The sequence below is a fragment of the Sinocyclocheilus rhinocerous genome, unplaced genomic scaffold (assembly GCF_001515625.1).
Source record: "Sinocyclocheilus rhinocerous isolate Xijiao unplaced genomic scaffold, SAMN03320098_v1.1 scaffold285, whole genome shotgun sequence".
Lineage (NCBI taxonomy): Eukaryota > Metazoa > Chordata > Actinopteri > Cypriniformes > Cyprinidae > Sinocyclocheilus > Sinocyclocheilus rhinocerous.
Genome location: NW_015630288.1, coordinates 2,030,096 through 2,048,617, shown reverse-complemented (window position 1 = coordinate 2,048,617; position 18,522 = coordinate 2,030,096). Strand labels below are relative to the sequence as shown.

Genomic DNA, 18,522 nt, shown 5'->3' with positions numbered 1-18,522 from the left:
TGGACCCCTCACACCCAGCCCACTCTCTCTTTGAACTGTTGCCCTCTGGCCGGTGCTACAGAGCACTGTGCACCAAAACAGCCAGACACAAGAACAGTTTTTCCCTCAGGCCATATCCCACCTGAACAACACATAACACACCTCAGTACTGCACATCTGTAAATAACTCATTAAACCTCCATCTGTAAATAGCACATATGCACATTCACAGTTCTGTCTATGGACATTTTTTCCCCTTTTCTGTATATATTTTTTTATTACTATTGTTATTTATAATTTATTGTCTATTCTCTCATTTTATGTATGTCGGCACTTTGCACGGAAGCTCCTAACACCAAGACAAATTCCTTGTGTGTGTGAACACACTTGGCAATAAAGCTCTTTCTGATTCCGATTCCGATTTAAACCCCATTCCCTGACATTATAAAGCTTGGCAGAGCCAGGACATTTTTTTAATATACTGTAACTCCGATTGTATTCTTACTTACTTACTTAACTTTATTGTCCTTAAAAGGACATTCTTTACAGCAGTATACATGCACATACAGCAGCAGCACTACACACATAAAACACACATTTATATTAAGTCATTTAAAAACTTTGTGAGTTTGCAGCAGGTAAAGGAATTCTTGTATCTACTTCTACAGGTCGCCACAGAGCAGCGCCCCCTCCTTTCTTCGTCTGAAAGAAGAAAGTCATATGAAGAGTTTATTTACAAAAACAGATAACTCAGTTTTTTTAATTTTCAAAAATCATGTTTTTTTATTATGTTATGATGTTTTTGTTGTGTTAGTTAGCTGTATTTTTTATTTATTTCTTACCTAATCAAAATAACCCAACTGCAGTTTGACTGAGATTAATTGGAATGCACAATGAAAAAACATGATTTTTGAAAATGGTTAAAAACTCTTCATATACACCTAGGATGGCTTGAGGGTGAGTAAACCATGGGGTAATTTTCATTTTAACAATACTTACCTACATTCTGACAACATTAATCCCACAGTGCAACAGTGGTGACAGGGAGCCTTGGCCTTGACAGGTACCTCAAAATCAACGGCCTAAACAGGAACATCTACCTAAACAACATTTATCTGCAGTCTGACTACTAGGACCTAGACTGTGGCTCTGGCTCTGAGATGGTCCTGTGGTCAGCCCTGGTGCTGTATGGGGCCTGGCTCTGAGTGGTGCCTGGGCTGATGTTGAAGAACTGATGGATTACTAGGCTGTGCCTTTGGCAGTGAAGCAGTGGTGACAGGGAGTGTTGGACTTACCTGCACTCTGACAAGATTAATCTTGTAGTGTGGAGTAAAGGCAGGCCTAGACTGCAGCTCTGGATCTGAGATGGTCCTGTGGTCAGCTGTGCCACTGTTTCAGCTGCGAGCTGCTGATGAGGGCCAGATCTGTAGTCTTGGCTCTGAGCGGTGTCTGGGCTGTAGCCACAGCGCTAAATGGTGCCTTGGCTGGTCACCTCAGGTATGCCCAACTTAAAAACACTTAAATTAAAACATCTTAATTAATTCTGTACCGTGGTGTTGATGCAGATCTAGACTGCGACTCTGGATCTGAGATGGTCCTGTGGTCGGCTGTGGCACTGAGGATACCTGGGTTGTGGCTTTAGAAATGTGACAGCAGTGGCTCAAGGGCAGGTAAATGTGACATGGACTCAGAAGCACCTTCGAAAACTACATGAAAGGTTTTTGCGTAGTGCTGTCAAATGATTAATCGCGATTAATCGCATCCAAAATAAAAGTTTTTGTTTATATAATATATGTGGGTGTACTGTGTATATTTATTATGTATATATGAAGACTGAAATTTTTACACGTATTTACATGTGTATATTTATATTCATATAATTTATATTATATAGAAATATATTTAATATATAAACATAACATATTTTTCTTACATATATACATGCATGTGTGTGTATTTATATATACATAACAAATATACACAGTACAAACACATATATTATGTACACAAAAAAACTTTTATTTTGGATGCGATTAATTGTTGCCCAGCACTACTTTTGTGACTAGGCTGATTTATTTTGCCTTGTAGCTGTAGATTGCTATATTTTAGTTATTTTGGGGATGTTAACAAGGGACCTTCTGCCCTAACTTCCGGACTGCTGGCTGAAACTGCTGTCATATCTCTCCATAGCTATAACCACAACATGTTTTGTTGATTTGGTGTGTTGATTTTAAATTGTGCAAGTAAAATTGACCTGGAGTGGATTACTCTCTAGTATCTAGTTGATGCTTCTAAATTAGGTCCGCGTTCTACAATAGTTCTGCTGGCGCGACTGTACATCTCTACATCTGCAGTCTTTGTTGGTGAGTAGATGGTAACTCATAACTTACTCTAGCGTATTGTTAATAGTTTCTTTTGCATATAACAGTGCTTTGTCATCATGAATGCTGCTTCCAAACGAATTAGAACATATGCACATTTATTATTCTTGGATGTCGCAGTATCCATTTCATTTACATTCCTCTCTAAGTCTGACCAGATGTAATGAACATTTTTAAATCACATCAATTCAAACTTTCTGTTGGTTGTAAATGTTACTGGATCAGTAAAAATGTGTAGGCCTAGTAAGCGATTAAAATACCTTTGCAATATGATGATACAGCCGCAACATGGTGCAAAGCATCTTGCCACCGAAAGTAGCCTACTAGTAAATATGACTAAAATAGGTTTAAAGTGTTATTGAAGTATAAAGGCAAACGTTAAACTTTTAACTTTTTAAAAATGTTATTCAATGATCCACTTTAGAGATATTTTACTGCACAAGTCATTAATATCAATGTATGTAATTACCATGTTGCACATTCTCTAATTCTTGTCTGCAGGATCCTCAAAAATCGCAGACGACCAGCCACTGCTAAGGAGCTATTAATTACGTGAGCTATTACTTTTGTCAGAGTGTGATGTCATAAGCACATGGAACGTTTACGTGAAATGCAGTGAGAAAAGTACCAACAAACACATTAAGGCCCGGTTTCACAAACGGGGCTTAGCTTAAACCAGGACTAGGCCTTAGTTAAATTAAGATATTTAAGCAACTTTAACAAAAATGCCTTAGACGAAAACATTACAGGTGTGCATCTTGACACAGAACAATGACACTGACATATTTTAAGATATCAAATCCATAAAGTCAGTCCTGTCACAGCACCGTCAGTCCTGTCACGCCTCGGTCAGTCCTGTCACACAGGAAATTATGTTATAAAAATGTAATATTTGAGGAAATATTGATGAATTAATCTCTGTAACTGTGTAGATGAAGGTTGGAGTATATATCCACTACTATGTTTTTGAAAAAATCTCCTATGTAAAGGCAGTTTTTTTACAACTATATGAGTGCCTGGCAGGGTATTCTGTGATTTTGTGTACTAGTTGACCGAAAAGTTGCTTATATTCCTTATAGAAATTACAAAACCATGTTAGATACAATCAGGGACATGTGACCAATAAGAAAATGCTATTTGTATCAAAGAAATTCATTAGGAAACCATTCGAACATATACAAATTTGTCTGTGACAGGGCCTGACATTTTAGGGGTGAAATGCGTATAATTTATTTCAATCATAAAAACATGGTGAGATGGCACGATATGTGTTTCATATAGATTAACATGCCCTCCATATGACTCAACGTTCAGATTTAAGAATAAGATATTTTTTTCACCCAAGATTTTTACAAGTGGAAATGTACGTTTCTGGTAGAATGTCCCAAGAAACCATGCTTATAAAAAGCATGTTGTAGCAAAATGCACGAAGAAAAAAAAAAAAAATAATAATAATTTGCATACAGGCAAGATACAGATGGGTATTGTGAAATACTTTGATTTCTTTCTTTTTAACTCTTTATTCATCGTTGAGACAAGTGTACAATATAGACATTTTTGGGCTATATAACTAGAGTAAAAAGTACACAATCACATTTCAGGCTGCTATGCTGACCACTTAAAATAAACATTCAAAAGAATCCCATCTTTCATGACCAAAACATGTCTAACAGCTTTCCCCATCGAACAAATGACTGGTGATATAAACCGGTGTAAAGTGAAGACCTACAAGTCTTGTACTTCACACGTATTAATTCTAATCAGTCTCTCTGAGCAACACTAGTTTTTCCAGTAACATAAGAACGTCTTTTTTTTTTTTTAAGAAAAAGCTTTTAATACAAATACAGTGTATAATGCACCTTTATAAAAAATAAAATAAATTACGACAGAGTTAATACAATTTATAGAAAATAAATTGATTGTCCCTTTTAATAGGATAACATCCATTGTGATAACACCACAATTAAGTTAAGAAAAATAACAGAAACTAGGCGTTTTAGGTAGGGATGTAACGATTCAGTCACATTTGAATCAATTTTCAACCGGCTCGCGGTTAATCGTTACATCCCTAGTTTTAGGTTTTTAATCTAGTCACATTTAGTGTTAAATGTCAGCACATCCTTAACAATATGGCATGGCTGTTAAAACAAAGCTCTAAAATCTAATGCGCTAAATGCACCAATTTCTTTCAGCCTACAGAACATGTGCAAATTGTCATTGATTTATGGGTATTTAAAGTGCATTTCAACTGCAAAATACATGGACACCACCGGTCACCGCAAACTTAACACATTATAAAAAACAGGCCAGAGATTGCGCGAAAATGTTTTTTTTGCAATTAATTAGTTGCTGTAGCAAACCACTGATCTATATATAATACTACTGTTTTAATAATACTGTTCTTTATTATTGATCAGTGGAACAAACGCATTTTTTTCGCGATTGATGACGTAAAAGCCGAACGACCACGCGTATTTCTTTCTTTCTTTCTTGAAAAAGTCCACGTGTACGTGTACGACACTTTTGAACTGACTGGACGCGCGCGGAGGGCAAAGTTCACACGGAGGCAAGATGGCGGCTTCCTGTGACAGGTATTGTATCGCTCAGGCAGGCTAATAGGATTATGTGTAAATAAAATTGAAGACTCAGACATTTGAAAAGCTCTTTTTACTTTTCCCATTCGGTATGCTCATTAAATACCTAAATGGCCCCACAGCCTGTGAGTTTATTCCTCACGGTGTCAGAAATCTTTGCTATGATTTCCCTCACAAAAGAGAACTGTTGCGGTACAATGGTATAGTAAATGGCATGATACTAAAAAGTTACCGCAATCATGTACACTCGTGTTTCTACATAGCTTGAGTAATAGTGTGTGCACAGGTTGCTGTTTTGCATATTTTGTGAAGTATGTGGTATTGTCTTTCAGTTTGTTGCCGCTGATTCTGCTGTTGTGTCTGAGCGCTCAGGCCGTGGACCGCAGCAATTTTAAAACATGCGATCAGAGCGCCTTCTGCAAGTGAGTATGAGGAGTACACTGTATTATATATAAGTTAATCAACCTGGATAAATTAACATAAATCAGAGGCTATCCGAAAATGTATGTGCGCTGTCATGTGATATGTGCTGCTCAGGATTGCCTAATCACAGTGGTTTGTGGTTGTGAGGGAAATCCCATATTTTTATCGATTAATCGCATCATATGACCCCTTTAAAATGCAAAAATATGTAAAATAGTAAACCAACTAGTTTTCATTTAAGCGTTTCTTTAGTATTGCAACTACACTATAGTGAACTTGTAGGTATACTACTAGTTTACTAACTATATAGTTTTGAGTTTATAGAATACACTTTACAGTATGTTCTTCAAATAAACTTAGTCACCTCAGTTGAAAATAAATCTTTTTTTTTTTTGACAATTTTAACATTAGGAATGAACTAGCTAATGAGGAAACCTGAGACAGTAGATGATTTTTCAGACAGATGTGATTAGTCCTTTTGTTTTACTTCCAAAGCCTTTTCATCAGATACAGTGTTTATCCATATCCACATTCAGATTGATGCAAAAATGTGACATGTCTGATGTTTTGTTGTATATGAATGATTTCTGGATGTTTGTAGGCGCCAGAGGGAGCTGAAGCCGGGTCAGTCTCCGTACAGAGCTCTGCTGGACACGCTGGAGCTGAGCGACTCCAGACTCACCCTGCAGCTCATCAATGACAACAACAAGGTCACAAAATATACAAAAATAGACAGATCCATCGCAGTTTCTTCACAACAAATGTTGTGATTCATCTCAAAGTTGGCTGTTTGGGTTAAAGTCACAGTGAAATCAAAATTACAAATCTTGTTTTTTAATGATTATTCAATTTAACTGCAATATTTATTTTAAATGATTTATCCATGCACGTCATTTAATTTAATAAAAAAAAAATTTGTATTCATGTGCCCTCGTAATCTTTTTTTCAAAAACACTGACTTCCCCTCCACCTCACAACAACATTTACTCTCTGAAGACAATAATCCAGGACAATAATTCCTGTCACTCACAGGGACAAAATCAGGTCCTGTTTTACACCTTTTTCTTGTTCGAGAAACAAGAAGTGCTTTCCATATTTCTGAATGCTTTAAGTAAGAGTCTTAAGATTAGCAGAAGATAGAATCATTATGCATCAGAGAAATGATTTTTTCCCCCACTCCTAATAGAATTCCTTTTTGAAGAATTTGTCAGAAATGAAAAATGTTTCCATTGCCGTGACTGCTGAAAAAGTGTCTGGTCAATGTTGTGCTCCAAAGGGTGGAAGAACTGAGACTCTTTCCATTTGTTTGTAGGTTCGGTTGTTGCTTGAGCTGTACAGACTGCAGGGCAACATAACACGGGTGAAGATTAATGAACTCAAACCACTTAAGCCTCGTTACGAGGTTCCAGATGTACTCCTCTCTGATCCCATTACTGAAGCGTGAGTCAAGACTACTTATTCCATCAGAACTGATTTTACTGTATACAGATGAAACAACTAGACATTTGTAAACTGAGTCAGGTCCTTTGTCATTTTTAAAATGAACCTAAGACCCTAGTGGTCGACCGGTGTGGATTTTTTGATGGCCAGTATGATATCTTAAGGCTGGAATACACTACATGACTTTTAAAATCTGAAATCATTTACTTGATGACTTTGTTAATCAAAGTATCAAACATGTTTGATCTCTTCTAACTGGATGAAATCAAAGTCTGAAGCAAAGCAAAAAAAAATTCTGAGTCTGTGACCATCATACACTATGATTTTCTATGAAATCTGTCAACTCAAATCTGCACTGCCTCTGACTTTTGGTAACTAGCGTGAACTTGTAAATAGATTTACGACTAGACTGTAAATCAGGTTAAAATACTCCGCAAAGCATTTAGAGGGAGGGTGGCTGATATTACACTATTTAACTGAACTAATGTACATGGGTCATTGACGTATAAGGTTTTTCGACAGGCCAATTTTAAAATACAAAAAAAAATAATATCTAATGTAATTGTTCAAACATTAAGAATGTTGTGTACACAAATTCATATTAAAATTTAAAATGAAGTGATTTTAGTGTTTTTTCATCTAGATGAATTGGCCGTAGCCTTAAAAAATGTCATGTGGTGCGACCATGATTTATATTAAAATAATTTCCTTAACTTGCTTAACATTTTTTTTAATGTTCTCAGTAATTAAAGTGTTTAGAAACAAAGTATTTGCGTTTAATTTGAGTTTTTGTAAATAATGAGATCTTATTTTTGTTCTATAATTGCAGAGTTGCCTTCGTAAATGTAGTTAACAGACTTATTTTTCCTGTAAATTGCATTAAACTGATAATATTTAAAGAGACATGTGTGAAAAGTGCAGCACGTGGCATTAACTGCAGGCATTTCTTTAGCCCCAGTTATTTCTGTACTTTGCCCAATATTGGCTGCTCAATTGACCCCGGGAGTGTGATTAACAGGCAGTCTGACATATTCATATTATAACGCCGAATCCGTCATTTTTGTTCAACAAACAAACCAGACAGGAGAGTAGATTAACGTCGGTGGACTTGAACTTGAAAAATGGTGTGTATTGACATTTCACGGTTGAAACGAGATGCCTTCTGATGTTCATTCATGTTTATTTCGTGCTATGAATGGTAAAGATGAAGAGATGATCAGTTCATGTGCCGCTTGAACAGGCACTACAGCGATCTCTCACGACACGTTAAAGAGCCACAAAACAGTATTTGTTGTTTGATTTCTATTTTAAAAAATGACAAAATTTGAACACTGAGACTTTGTTTCATACTAAAAGTAACCAGCTCTGTCTTGTCTGTCAGCTCATTGTCAGTGTCCTCTTTGCTCCGTGATGTATTTTTCAATGCGTTAGAACATGATGTATGGCATAAAAGTGCCATGGTTTGTCGGACGTAGCAACAGTAACTAAGGGGGGCAGGTCTTTGCAAAAGGTCAATTTAGAGTAGGGGGAGGTTGCTGGCTCAGGTTCTGAGATAACAACATGAACATCTTTCTTATAGTAGAAAATGACATCTGGAGTTTGTGCTAGAGTGCAGGGTCAGAATTAACATGCTGCCTATGGTGAGCGTTTATTTTACTTTGCTTGGCAGTGGAATCTGGCAGAATAGATTTAAATAGTTATTAATAAATAAATAATAAATTACTAATAAATGCATATTTGCCAAACTAAAATTACATGCTCTGAATTATTTTTTTTGCATTTTTCTCATATTGTACAAAGATTAAACATAAACCGTCTGAAATGACCCAAATTGCATAAAAATCTATTCCAAATTATACTAAAATAAGATATTTTATGTATATAAACCATCAGTTGAATATAAAAGCACAAAAACTGCCAATCTGGGGCATATATGTATAATGGAATACACTCTGCAGTGGTCGCACCACATGATATTTTCAAATTCAGTCAAAATTTACAAGCACAGAATTGGCCACCTAAACAAAACAAGCTAGCTTCCCACAAAAGGTCACTATGAAATATATAATGAAAATAAATACTTGCATAAATAACTTAATATTCATTGTTTTGTTTTTTTTAGGTCATACCACATGATATCCAAATGTGGTAACTTCATACCAGCCGTTAAAAAGGTTCTTTTTTTCCAAATTTGAAAGAGACTTACAAACCTGCTTGATGCTTCCATGGGTCCTTAGCAAATTGGTATATGATGCAAAGTCCTATCTTTGAACATACTTTCAACATAAAAGTCCCAAAATGGTAGTTTCTTGATGGTCGCACCACATGATATTTCATAAAATGAAATCATGAAATCATCGGACAAAGTTTGTTTGTATATTATGATGGAAATATAAATACAAATGCTTTGCAAAAATTACAAAACACTTTGGAAATCATGCCAAATAGTGCATAAAATTCATTTGAATAAATTTAGGGTAATTTCAAAGATGTTTACAAAAAAAAGTTATGGCCGGACGGTTGCACCACATGATATTTTGACACATTGAATAACAGAAAAATTAGAAATAACTGTTTTTTGAAAAGTTAAAGTGAGTTCATAGGAGAGGTCCTTCATATATATGGCATCTTTTTTATGCATTTAAACCAATTTTTAACTGAAAAAATGCAATCGGACAGAAAATTTAGGCGTCACGTCATTGACCCACATAACATTTGCTGCAATGAAATTTAGATTTATTTGACATGTTTACTACATTAGAAATACTTAATTGTAAAATTAATATGAAAAAAAATATTTGAACTTGATAAAGAACAATTATGTAAATGTATGTTTCATAAGTATTTTGTAGTTTTTTTCACGAATGAAGAAATTATGTTTAAAAATTAAGTAAACTCTAACCAACAGTGCAATCAGTAATCTTATAAGTTTGTGAGCACGGGAGTCATATTTTCTCAAAATAAAGACAGGTAAAACTAATTTTATGCAGTGGCTTGAATAGGACAATATAGTTGGATATAGTGCAGCATAGTTTGAAATCAAGTATTAAAAGCACTCAGGCACTGACATTCTTAGTGCTGTCAAAATAAAAGTCTTGTCGCTGTCAAAATAAAATCTGCTTGCAAAACTTATTGGCCATACAGAACAACTTATCGGCCGATACTGATAATTTAAAAATGCCAAATATTGCCCATTAAAAGCTTCTTGTGTTTCGTAATGTGTTTTCTTATCTGTCTAGAGAAGGTTCCATTTTGCATATTATAATTTGGGACAATTTGTCATTTTTATAAAAATGATCATCATTGAGCTATGCTGTTCTCTTCACACATTAACAGATGAATGTCTTGTGTCTGTCTACAGGCTCTCAGTGGTGGCTCAGGATGAGAATAGTCTGGTGTTGTCTCTGGGTGGCAAAGATCAGCGGCTCATCGTAAGTGCTCAGCCATTTCGGCTGGACATCGTTGAGGGTCCTCAAGTGCTCATGTCACTCAACTCCCGTGGCCTGTTGGCCTTCGAGCACCTACGAGCACGCAAGGACACGTGAGTCCAACAACACAAGCAGGCAGAAAGGGCATCACATACAGGAAGTTCGTACTACCCACATTATATAAATATGAAAAAGTTTAATACTGAAATAATATTCAATAAATAATACTTAATACTAAAAAAGTTAGCACTTCTTTCCTGGGCTGTATTTCTGATTAATTAAATATTTTTCACTCTTTCTACCTTTCATAGACACACAGTCTTCACACCAAGAACCATAACAAAATCCTAACCTATGACTATATGTATGCATCCACACAAATGCACAGTAATGTTCTGTTTATAAGAAGAACACACTGCAGTTATGTAGTCTGCAGCTAAATGCAAGACCAATACATTTAGGCTGCGTTTACACTGCAAGGCTTAATGCACAGATCCAATCTTTTGACCATATCTGATTTTTTTTTGTAAGAAAAAAATATTCCTATAAACTCCATGGTTGCATCACTAGCATGCAGGCAACATCTGCTTCATAATTTGACATTATGCGAAGTTATCTTTATGGGCAAATGTGTCTCCCTCGTCTTGAAATGGCTTGGAATTCCAATGGGAATCGGATTTACGTGTTTAGATGCAAGTCAGATGTCCAGATGTTGGATATGTATCTACTTTAAAACCACTATTGGATGTTGCTCAGAACAGATGTGAAAAATAGGATCTTGTGCAGATTTTTGTGATTATGTGTGTATATCAGATCTGTATCACATGTGAGTAAAAAATAGGATTTTTGTGTGCCAGTATAAATGCAGCCTTATTGGTCATACTTCACCTAAAAAAACAAAGATATTATTTTGCACAAAGAAAATGATGCCTGTTTTTTTTAGACCATCAACACTTTTTTGCATTGTGGCAATATTTTCATGACAATTAAGATTTTAAAACAAACTATCAACACATGAGAATGAGCTTAATTAGTCATACCTTAATGGAATAGCTACTGTAAAAATTGCACAATTAAAAACATTATTTCATTAAGTGAATCAGGGCCTGGTTGCAACAAACCCCTTAAGGCTGGAGTACAGATGCCAAGAATTTTTGCACAAATATAAAAGGGGTTTGTTGCTGCTGGAATGCATATTTTTTTCTCTGTGTTCCCCCTGATTAAAATCTGAGGATTAATCTCTCACTTTCTACTTTCTTCATTTCTGGCTTTCCCTGTCTGCACTAACTCCGTTAAAGCAGGACTGCTTTCATCTAAGCCCAGTTAAGCACATCAGACAGTGATCGTCCATTTTTTTCAATGACCTTTGCTCTGGTTTTCCCTTTCATCGTCTTCATGGGAATTTCCAAAAAGTCTTCAATAAAGACTTCTGAGAATTTCTGAGATGAATCACAGTAGTAAAACCATTTATGTGGATGAAAAGTCAACAACGAAACCATGTGAAATTGTTAAATAGAAGCCTCCATTGATTATAACAATAAAAATAGACTTAGATTTTTATTCAAAACTACAGTTATACATAACTTGATTTTGAACAGGAGCTGCATTGATTTACTAGTTATACAGAAGCATATATAAGCATTATATACACACAACGTTGGATCCATGTTAGGTTTCAACAAACGTCAATAATTTTGAATGGATTTTTTAAAACCCTACTGTTGGAGTCTAAATGGTCACCATTTGGGTTGGTTTGTGGTGTTTTGTGCTGTTGAAAGCGTAATATGACTGATGTCTGATTTTATTTTATTCTGAGAATAAAAATGTATTACAGCATAATTGCCATCAGGTTAAAATGACACTTTATTTTTTTTAAAAATACTTGGTTGTGAGATTTATATCTTTCAGATAATGACTGATCAAGTAATTGTGTCAGACATTTCATTCAGAAATATGTTTGTAAATGTTTTTACTGAAATTCTCATCACATTCTATTTTCCTTCCCCTCATTTTCTCAACTTTCCTCTCTTCTGTCCCGCTCAGCAGTATCTCTCAAAAAATAAGTAGCACAGTTGGTAGCATGTGGGACTCGCTCAAGAGCATGTTTTCTAGGTAACATCCATTTCTTGACTGTAAAAAAATATATAAAAATCTTAGATTTACATTTCTTTTACGTAAAGGAATAGTTCCCCCCCAAAATGAAAATTTCCCAATATTTATCCATTCTCCGGAAATAATAATCAGGAAATGTTCATTTTTGGGTCAACTATTGCTTTAAACTCAATGTTGAATTAACATTTGTTAACTTGTTTTAATCAATAGTAGTTTAAATATCTACATTACCCCAAATTTTGCATGCACACTTTATCCAGTTTTTATACAATTTGCTTTGTTCAATGTGTGTTGAAATAATAATTGTAGTACCTAAAATCTTTAGTGATCATTGTTTAGATTTGATTATAATATTACGGCCATTAGTTTTGTAGTATTTTCATCTATAGTCATATAGTCGTACCGTTCGTTGCACCTGCCAGTTGTTGATGGATCATAAACATTTACTGACTATGAAACTGTATTTGGTTAAACAAAACAAAAACAACAACAAAAAAAGTTATTTACCATTTCCCAAAAATGTATATTTGCCTTTGATAAATGTTAATCTTGAAACTTGCGTAATTACATTTACATGCAGTATTGAAGGTCCAAAATGATCTTTTAAACATAACTATGTGCATCTCAACAAAATGATTTGTCCTCATTGATTGTATTAATGGATGAAAATAACGTTTTGTGAAGAAACGAGTGATCTGCATTCACCCCAGAGGTGCATTATACTGTTTTTACAGGTGATACATAGCGTTTAATTCGTCCGTTTACTCCGTGAAAATAGCCAACCTTCTTGACGAACGCTGTTTCATTAACTCCATCCACCATTGATTAGATAGTTTAATAAAATCATTGTTAAACACCTACACAATTAGGGCTGCACGATTATGACAAAAATCATAATTGTTGATTATTCCCTTGAAATTGTAATTGCGATTATTAATTACAATTATCACAATTTACATTGAATGATGTTTATACCATTGTTTGATGCAACTGCATGCCGTACTTTTATATGAAAATAAACAAGCTTTAGTGCTTTTCTATAGTATTAAACCTCAAATAAACATCGGATTGGTTTCTTCTTTAAATTATAAAAAAGTAAAAATATGAATGGTATTGTTATACTAAAACTAAAGCAATGGAAAAACCCTTAAGATAACATGTAGAAAGAAAAAAACATATCTTAAGCGTGCAGAATAACATAATTGGACTTTGAACGATTAATTGCCGCTTTGAACGATTACGTAATTGTGGCATCCATAATTGTAATCGCGATTAGAAATTCGATTAATTGTGCAGCTCTATACACAATTACATTCATCCAGAATATTATTTGAAAAGTAGTTTTTACCGGGATGACACATGCTCTGTTTAACATACATTTAATGGCCAGTCAAAGCAAACTTGTAATTTTTGTAACAAAAATCAACAGATGTTTGTTTTGTCGTGGAATCACCCTGTATTTGAGCTTAATTGCATAATGTTATCAAGAACAGGTATTGTATTGGTCTGATTATCAATGAGTCATATAGGTGCACCTCTAATTCACCCTCCTTAACGTAGTTTAAACTTGTTTAGTTGTACCAATACATATTTGTATTAAGAGAAACTTTGCCTGCTTTGCAGTAAAAGTGAGTCGGAGCAAGCGACAGGACAGGAGAATGTGGAGCAGCAAACCGATGAGGTGTGTGTAGATATGTTTTCAACAACTAGACTTCTCTTACCCTGTTGTATTTGTTTAACAATACCTAGATAGTGTAACATTTATTTCTCAGCTTTGAGCTCTGCAACAATTTGTCATTAGTGGTAAAATTTAAACATGTTTTCCTTTTTTCCATACGAACTTAACCTGTTGACTTTTTTCTTTATCTCTATTTTTTTTTATTTAGGATGGACAGATAAAAGAAGAAGAGGATAAACCGGGCATGTGGGAGGAAACATTTAAATCTCATACTGATTCAAAGCCCAATGGTATATTGAAATGTGGTTAAATCTTTCTCATTTTACTCTAACATATTCAGTGGAATATTGGTGAGATAATTCCAGTCAAGTGTGTTTGTTTAATCTTTTTTTTAATCTTCTTTTCAACTCAGGTCCATCGTCTATTAGTTTAGATTTTTCTCTACCTGGTGTGGAACACGTCTATGGTATTCCGGAACACGCAGACACACTCAAACTGAAAAACACCGAGTGAGTTTTTACACATGCATGAGATTAATGCGGGACACACAAGCAACTTAAAGGAATAGTTCACCCAAAGCTGAATATACTCACTGTTAGGCCATCCAAGATGAGTTTGCTTCTTCGGATTAGGAGAAATTTAGCATTACTTCACTTGATTACAGATGGAGCCTATGCAGTGAATGGGTGCCATCAGAATGAGAGTCCAAACAGCTGATAAAAACATGACACTGATCCAGAGGTAATCCACACGACTTTAGTCCATCAATTAACATCTTGTGAAGTCAAAAGCTGTGTGTTTGTAAGAAACAAATCCAGCATTAAGACGTTTTAACTTGCTTCCAGCTAAAATATGAGTCGATAATAACGCTTCCTCCAGTAAAAAACAAAAACAAAAAAAAGTCCATCCCCTGTCATCCTCTCACATCAAAATACACCCATATATTTGTTTAGAACTGCTTTGGACTGTTTTCTCTTGTAAACAATACTTGATCTGTGCATATTTCTCTGCTGATTCAGACGAGACCATTTTTTTTTCACTGGAGAAAGCAATATTATGGATTATTGACTCATATTTTAGAGAAAGCAACGGTTTGTGCTGTTCTTCGGCACATACACCTGCTCCATGTGTCTGAAGAAGTTCAAAACCAGCCGATTTTTCCCAACTACGGTACACACACACACACACACACACACATGGTCATCATCAGGGGGGATCTTAATTGGCTTATGCTATACTCATGAGAATATTCATCCTCACAGGACTTGGACACCCTACACACACACACACACACACACACACACAGACTTTAAGATTCAATCTGAAACTCATTGCTTCTGAATTAAAGCATATTTTGGTTTGGCAGCTGTAATGGAAAATAGTCGCACTAATTCCTAGTATGGGTAACCATACTTGGCCACATGTCACGTCACTTCACTTTAATGGAAAATAGTCCATCACTGATCCGTCCAAAAATGCAGTAGAATATTACCAATCTGCACTCATTAAAACATCATAAATCTCCATTAATCTCCACTAATTAGAGATTACAGATTTAAAGATGTTGGATTTGTTTCTTCCAAACATGCAGCTTTTTGCTTGACAAGCCATTAATTGATGGACTGGAGTGGTGTGGATTATTGTGATGTTTTTATCAGCTGTTTGGACTCTCATTCTGACGGCATCCATTCACTGAGGAGCATCCATTGGTGAGCAAGTGATGCAATGCTACATTTATCCAAATCTGTTCCGATGAAGAAACAAACTCACCTGCATCTTGGATGGCCTGTTTTTGAAGTTGTCATTTTTAGGTCTTTAAATGTTTTATAACAATTCCTTTAAATGTGTGTCCATATTTCAGACAGTGTTTGGAAAAATACTGGACTTCGTACAAGTTTCTAGTGAAGTTCCTCAGACGGATGTACGCTGGATATCTGAGAGTGGACTTATTGATGTCTTTATCATGCTGGGACCAAAACCTGCGGATGTCTTCATTCAGTATGCCTCGCTTACAGGTACACAAACACACAGGAAAAGGAAGTGCCACCGCACACATCACTGCATGCAGTGTTAATGCTAAACTTGGGAAACATTTTTGTAAAGGACATTTCATGTTGGTTTCAACTTAAATGTATAGTTCACTCAGTCTGTCATTATTTACTCCCCCTCATATTTTTCAAAACAGAATTAAATTTTGAAGAAATGTTTGGCATTATATTGCTGACTGCCTTTAGATCTCAAATTTCATTCATGCTTTTCATTATTCAGATCCATAAAAACAAATGACATTATCATGACATAATATGTAGGTTGAAATTAACCTGGAATATTACTTTACCTTTATCAAATATTGCATTTGGTTCCATGTTGACCTAGAAGAGATATGTACAAATGTCTAACAATTGCATAGGGTTTAGTAGGGGAACCAAACTTTGCAAATAAACCAAGACTAACAAACCCAAACCCGTAAGACCTTCGTTCATCTTCGGAACACAAATTAAGATATTTTTGATGAAATCTGAGGGCTCTCTGACCCTCCCATAGACAGCAAGGTAACTACCACGTTCAAGGTCCAGAAAAGTACCAAGATGATCGACAAAGTAGTCCGTGTGAACTATCCCTTTAATAGCCACATACGTTCTTTATTCCAAAGACATTTAATCTCACATATGCCCACATGTCCAGGCCACATTTTAACATTTTAACCCCAAAATTACAAGAAATAAACATATTTAACATTTAATATTTAGCAAAATTAAGCATACCTTTAAATAATTTTAGGATTTATATATAATTATCATTATGAAATAATCCAATTAGGTCAGTGTCACCAATTACTATTGAATATGTAAATTTAATTTAGCTAATGTTAAGTATTTTAATACTAGTAAAATTCTCACTAGTGTAAGGTGTAGGGATGTAACGATTAACCGCGAGCCGGTTGAAAATCGATTTAAAAGGACACATTTAATTGATAATTTGTCTTAAATCTCATTTTGTAAAAAAAAAAAAAAAGTGAGTGAATCGTTACATCCCCAGTAAGGTGTCTGGGCAGTGGTGTTTATCACATTCTCAAAAATCTTAAAAATTCACCCACGCAGGAAAAAAATGACAAATGAAGGTATATATTTGATATCAAAGTGTGAGATAAAAAGGTGTTTTATTCTTTACAGCCAGGCTCATGTAAAAAGTGCAAAAGAGCATATTTTTGCAAACTCACTGCGGTTGGATACTTTCCAAACAATGATTATTGAATTACAGGGTAAATTGTCATGTGACAACTTGTCCTGCTATCAGTGTAACAGGTTAATCTGACCTGATATATCTTGGAGAGAACAAAAGTTTTATGGTTACAATCTGCATTTATTATAGATTACTCTTGTCAGTGTTGTATTCATGTATAAATATTTACCAAACAGCTATAGACAAAATAAATGGTATTATAATTTTGTGTGTTTATACATATATATTAGGGCTGCCCCCTAATAGTTGACCAACCATTAGTCGACCGGAAGAGGCTTTATGCCGAGTTCACACTGCCTGTTTTTCAAACTCATTGGATCGCTGTTGTTTTCACACTGCGTGACTATCTGGGGTAGCATTCAGTTGCTGCTGTGTTTCACATTGCATGACTTCACAATAGGAAGAATCGCCGACAGCTCTGTCTGGTCCGCAAACTACATTTCACAGCAAAACACACGCGAGAAGTGATAAGGAAATAACGTGAGAACCCGCGTGCGTCAAACTGGAGTTCTCGAGCGAGACTGGAATTATTAAAAAATATATATATATAGCCCGCAAATTGTCTGTGAGCTGATTTCCAGCTACAAGGAGAATGTGAAAAACAGATTATGCAGGAGGGAGATGCAGGGAACAGGGATTGGGTGTTCTGCAAAGAGAGTTGGGAGGTAAATAATTTTGCAGTAACTGTTATGCTGATGTTGTGGCTGGTCAAGCAAATGTTTGTGCTTGTTTCTGTATGATATAATTGTTCATATATCTATTAAAATACTGATATTCTGGTCTATAACTCCTCCCCGAACTTCCCTCTGCCCTGTATCTTGGTCTCTCATTGGCTGTAGGCCATCGCCAATGTAGTTTTCAGTCAGAAATCATTGCACACAGCATGATTGTGAATTACCGACAGCTCCAGATATTTAGCATGCCAAAAATTTTGCGGGCGTCTGCGACGTGTCGGCGATTCCCTCAGATCGCGTCTTTGATAATTCACACTGCGTGATTGTCACTCGCGTGAACGAGCACCGATTTGACTCCGATGTCGGGCATTTGTCGGCGATTTCGCAAAACCTGTCGGCGAGTGAAAAATCGGGCGAAAATCGTGCAGTGTGAACTCGGCATAAAGGCGCGTCTGAGGAAGATGGCGAGTCAGGATCGACAACTTCATCCTTGCTACACCGACTCAGAAAATATTAGTAAATAATTCAAATATCTCCTTACTATTTCCCCCCTGACACATTCATGGTAAT

The 18,522-nt window shown here is 35.5% G+C and overlaps 1 protein-coding gene across 1 annotated transcript in view; it reads left to right on the top strand.

Moving 5' to 3' along the window:
• The first annotated feature begins 4,863 nt into the window (after positions 1 to 4,863).
• Positions 4,864 to 18,522, top strand: part of LOC107740022 (neutral alpha-glucosidase AB-like) — a 25,167-nt gene continuing 11,508 nt past the window's right edge. The window contains exons 1-9 of the mRNA XM_016552292.1: positions 4,864 to 4,951; positions 5,287 to 5,376; positions 5,979 to 6,087; positions 6,690 to 6,817; positions 10,179 to 10,358; positions 12,292 to 12,357; positions 13,981 to 14,038; positions 14,244 to 14,325; positions 14,448 to 14,544. Of these exons, the coding sequence (XP_016407778.1) occupies positions 4,932 to 4,951; positions 5,287 to 5,376; positions 5,979 to 6,087; positions 6,690 to 6,817; positions 10,179 to 10,358; positions 12,292 to 12,357; positions 13,981 to 14,038; positions 14,244 to 14,325; positions 14,448 to 14,544 (830 nt within the window). The 5' untranslated portion in view covers positions 4,864 to 4,931. The remainder of the gene's footprint in view (positions 4,952 to 5,286; positions 5,377 to 5,978; positions 6,088 to 6,689; positions 6,818 to 10,178; positions 10,359 to 12,291; positions 12,358 to 13,980; positions 14,039 to 14,243; positions 14,326 to 14,447; positions 14,545 to 18,522) is intronic.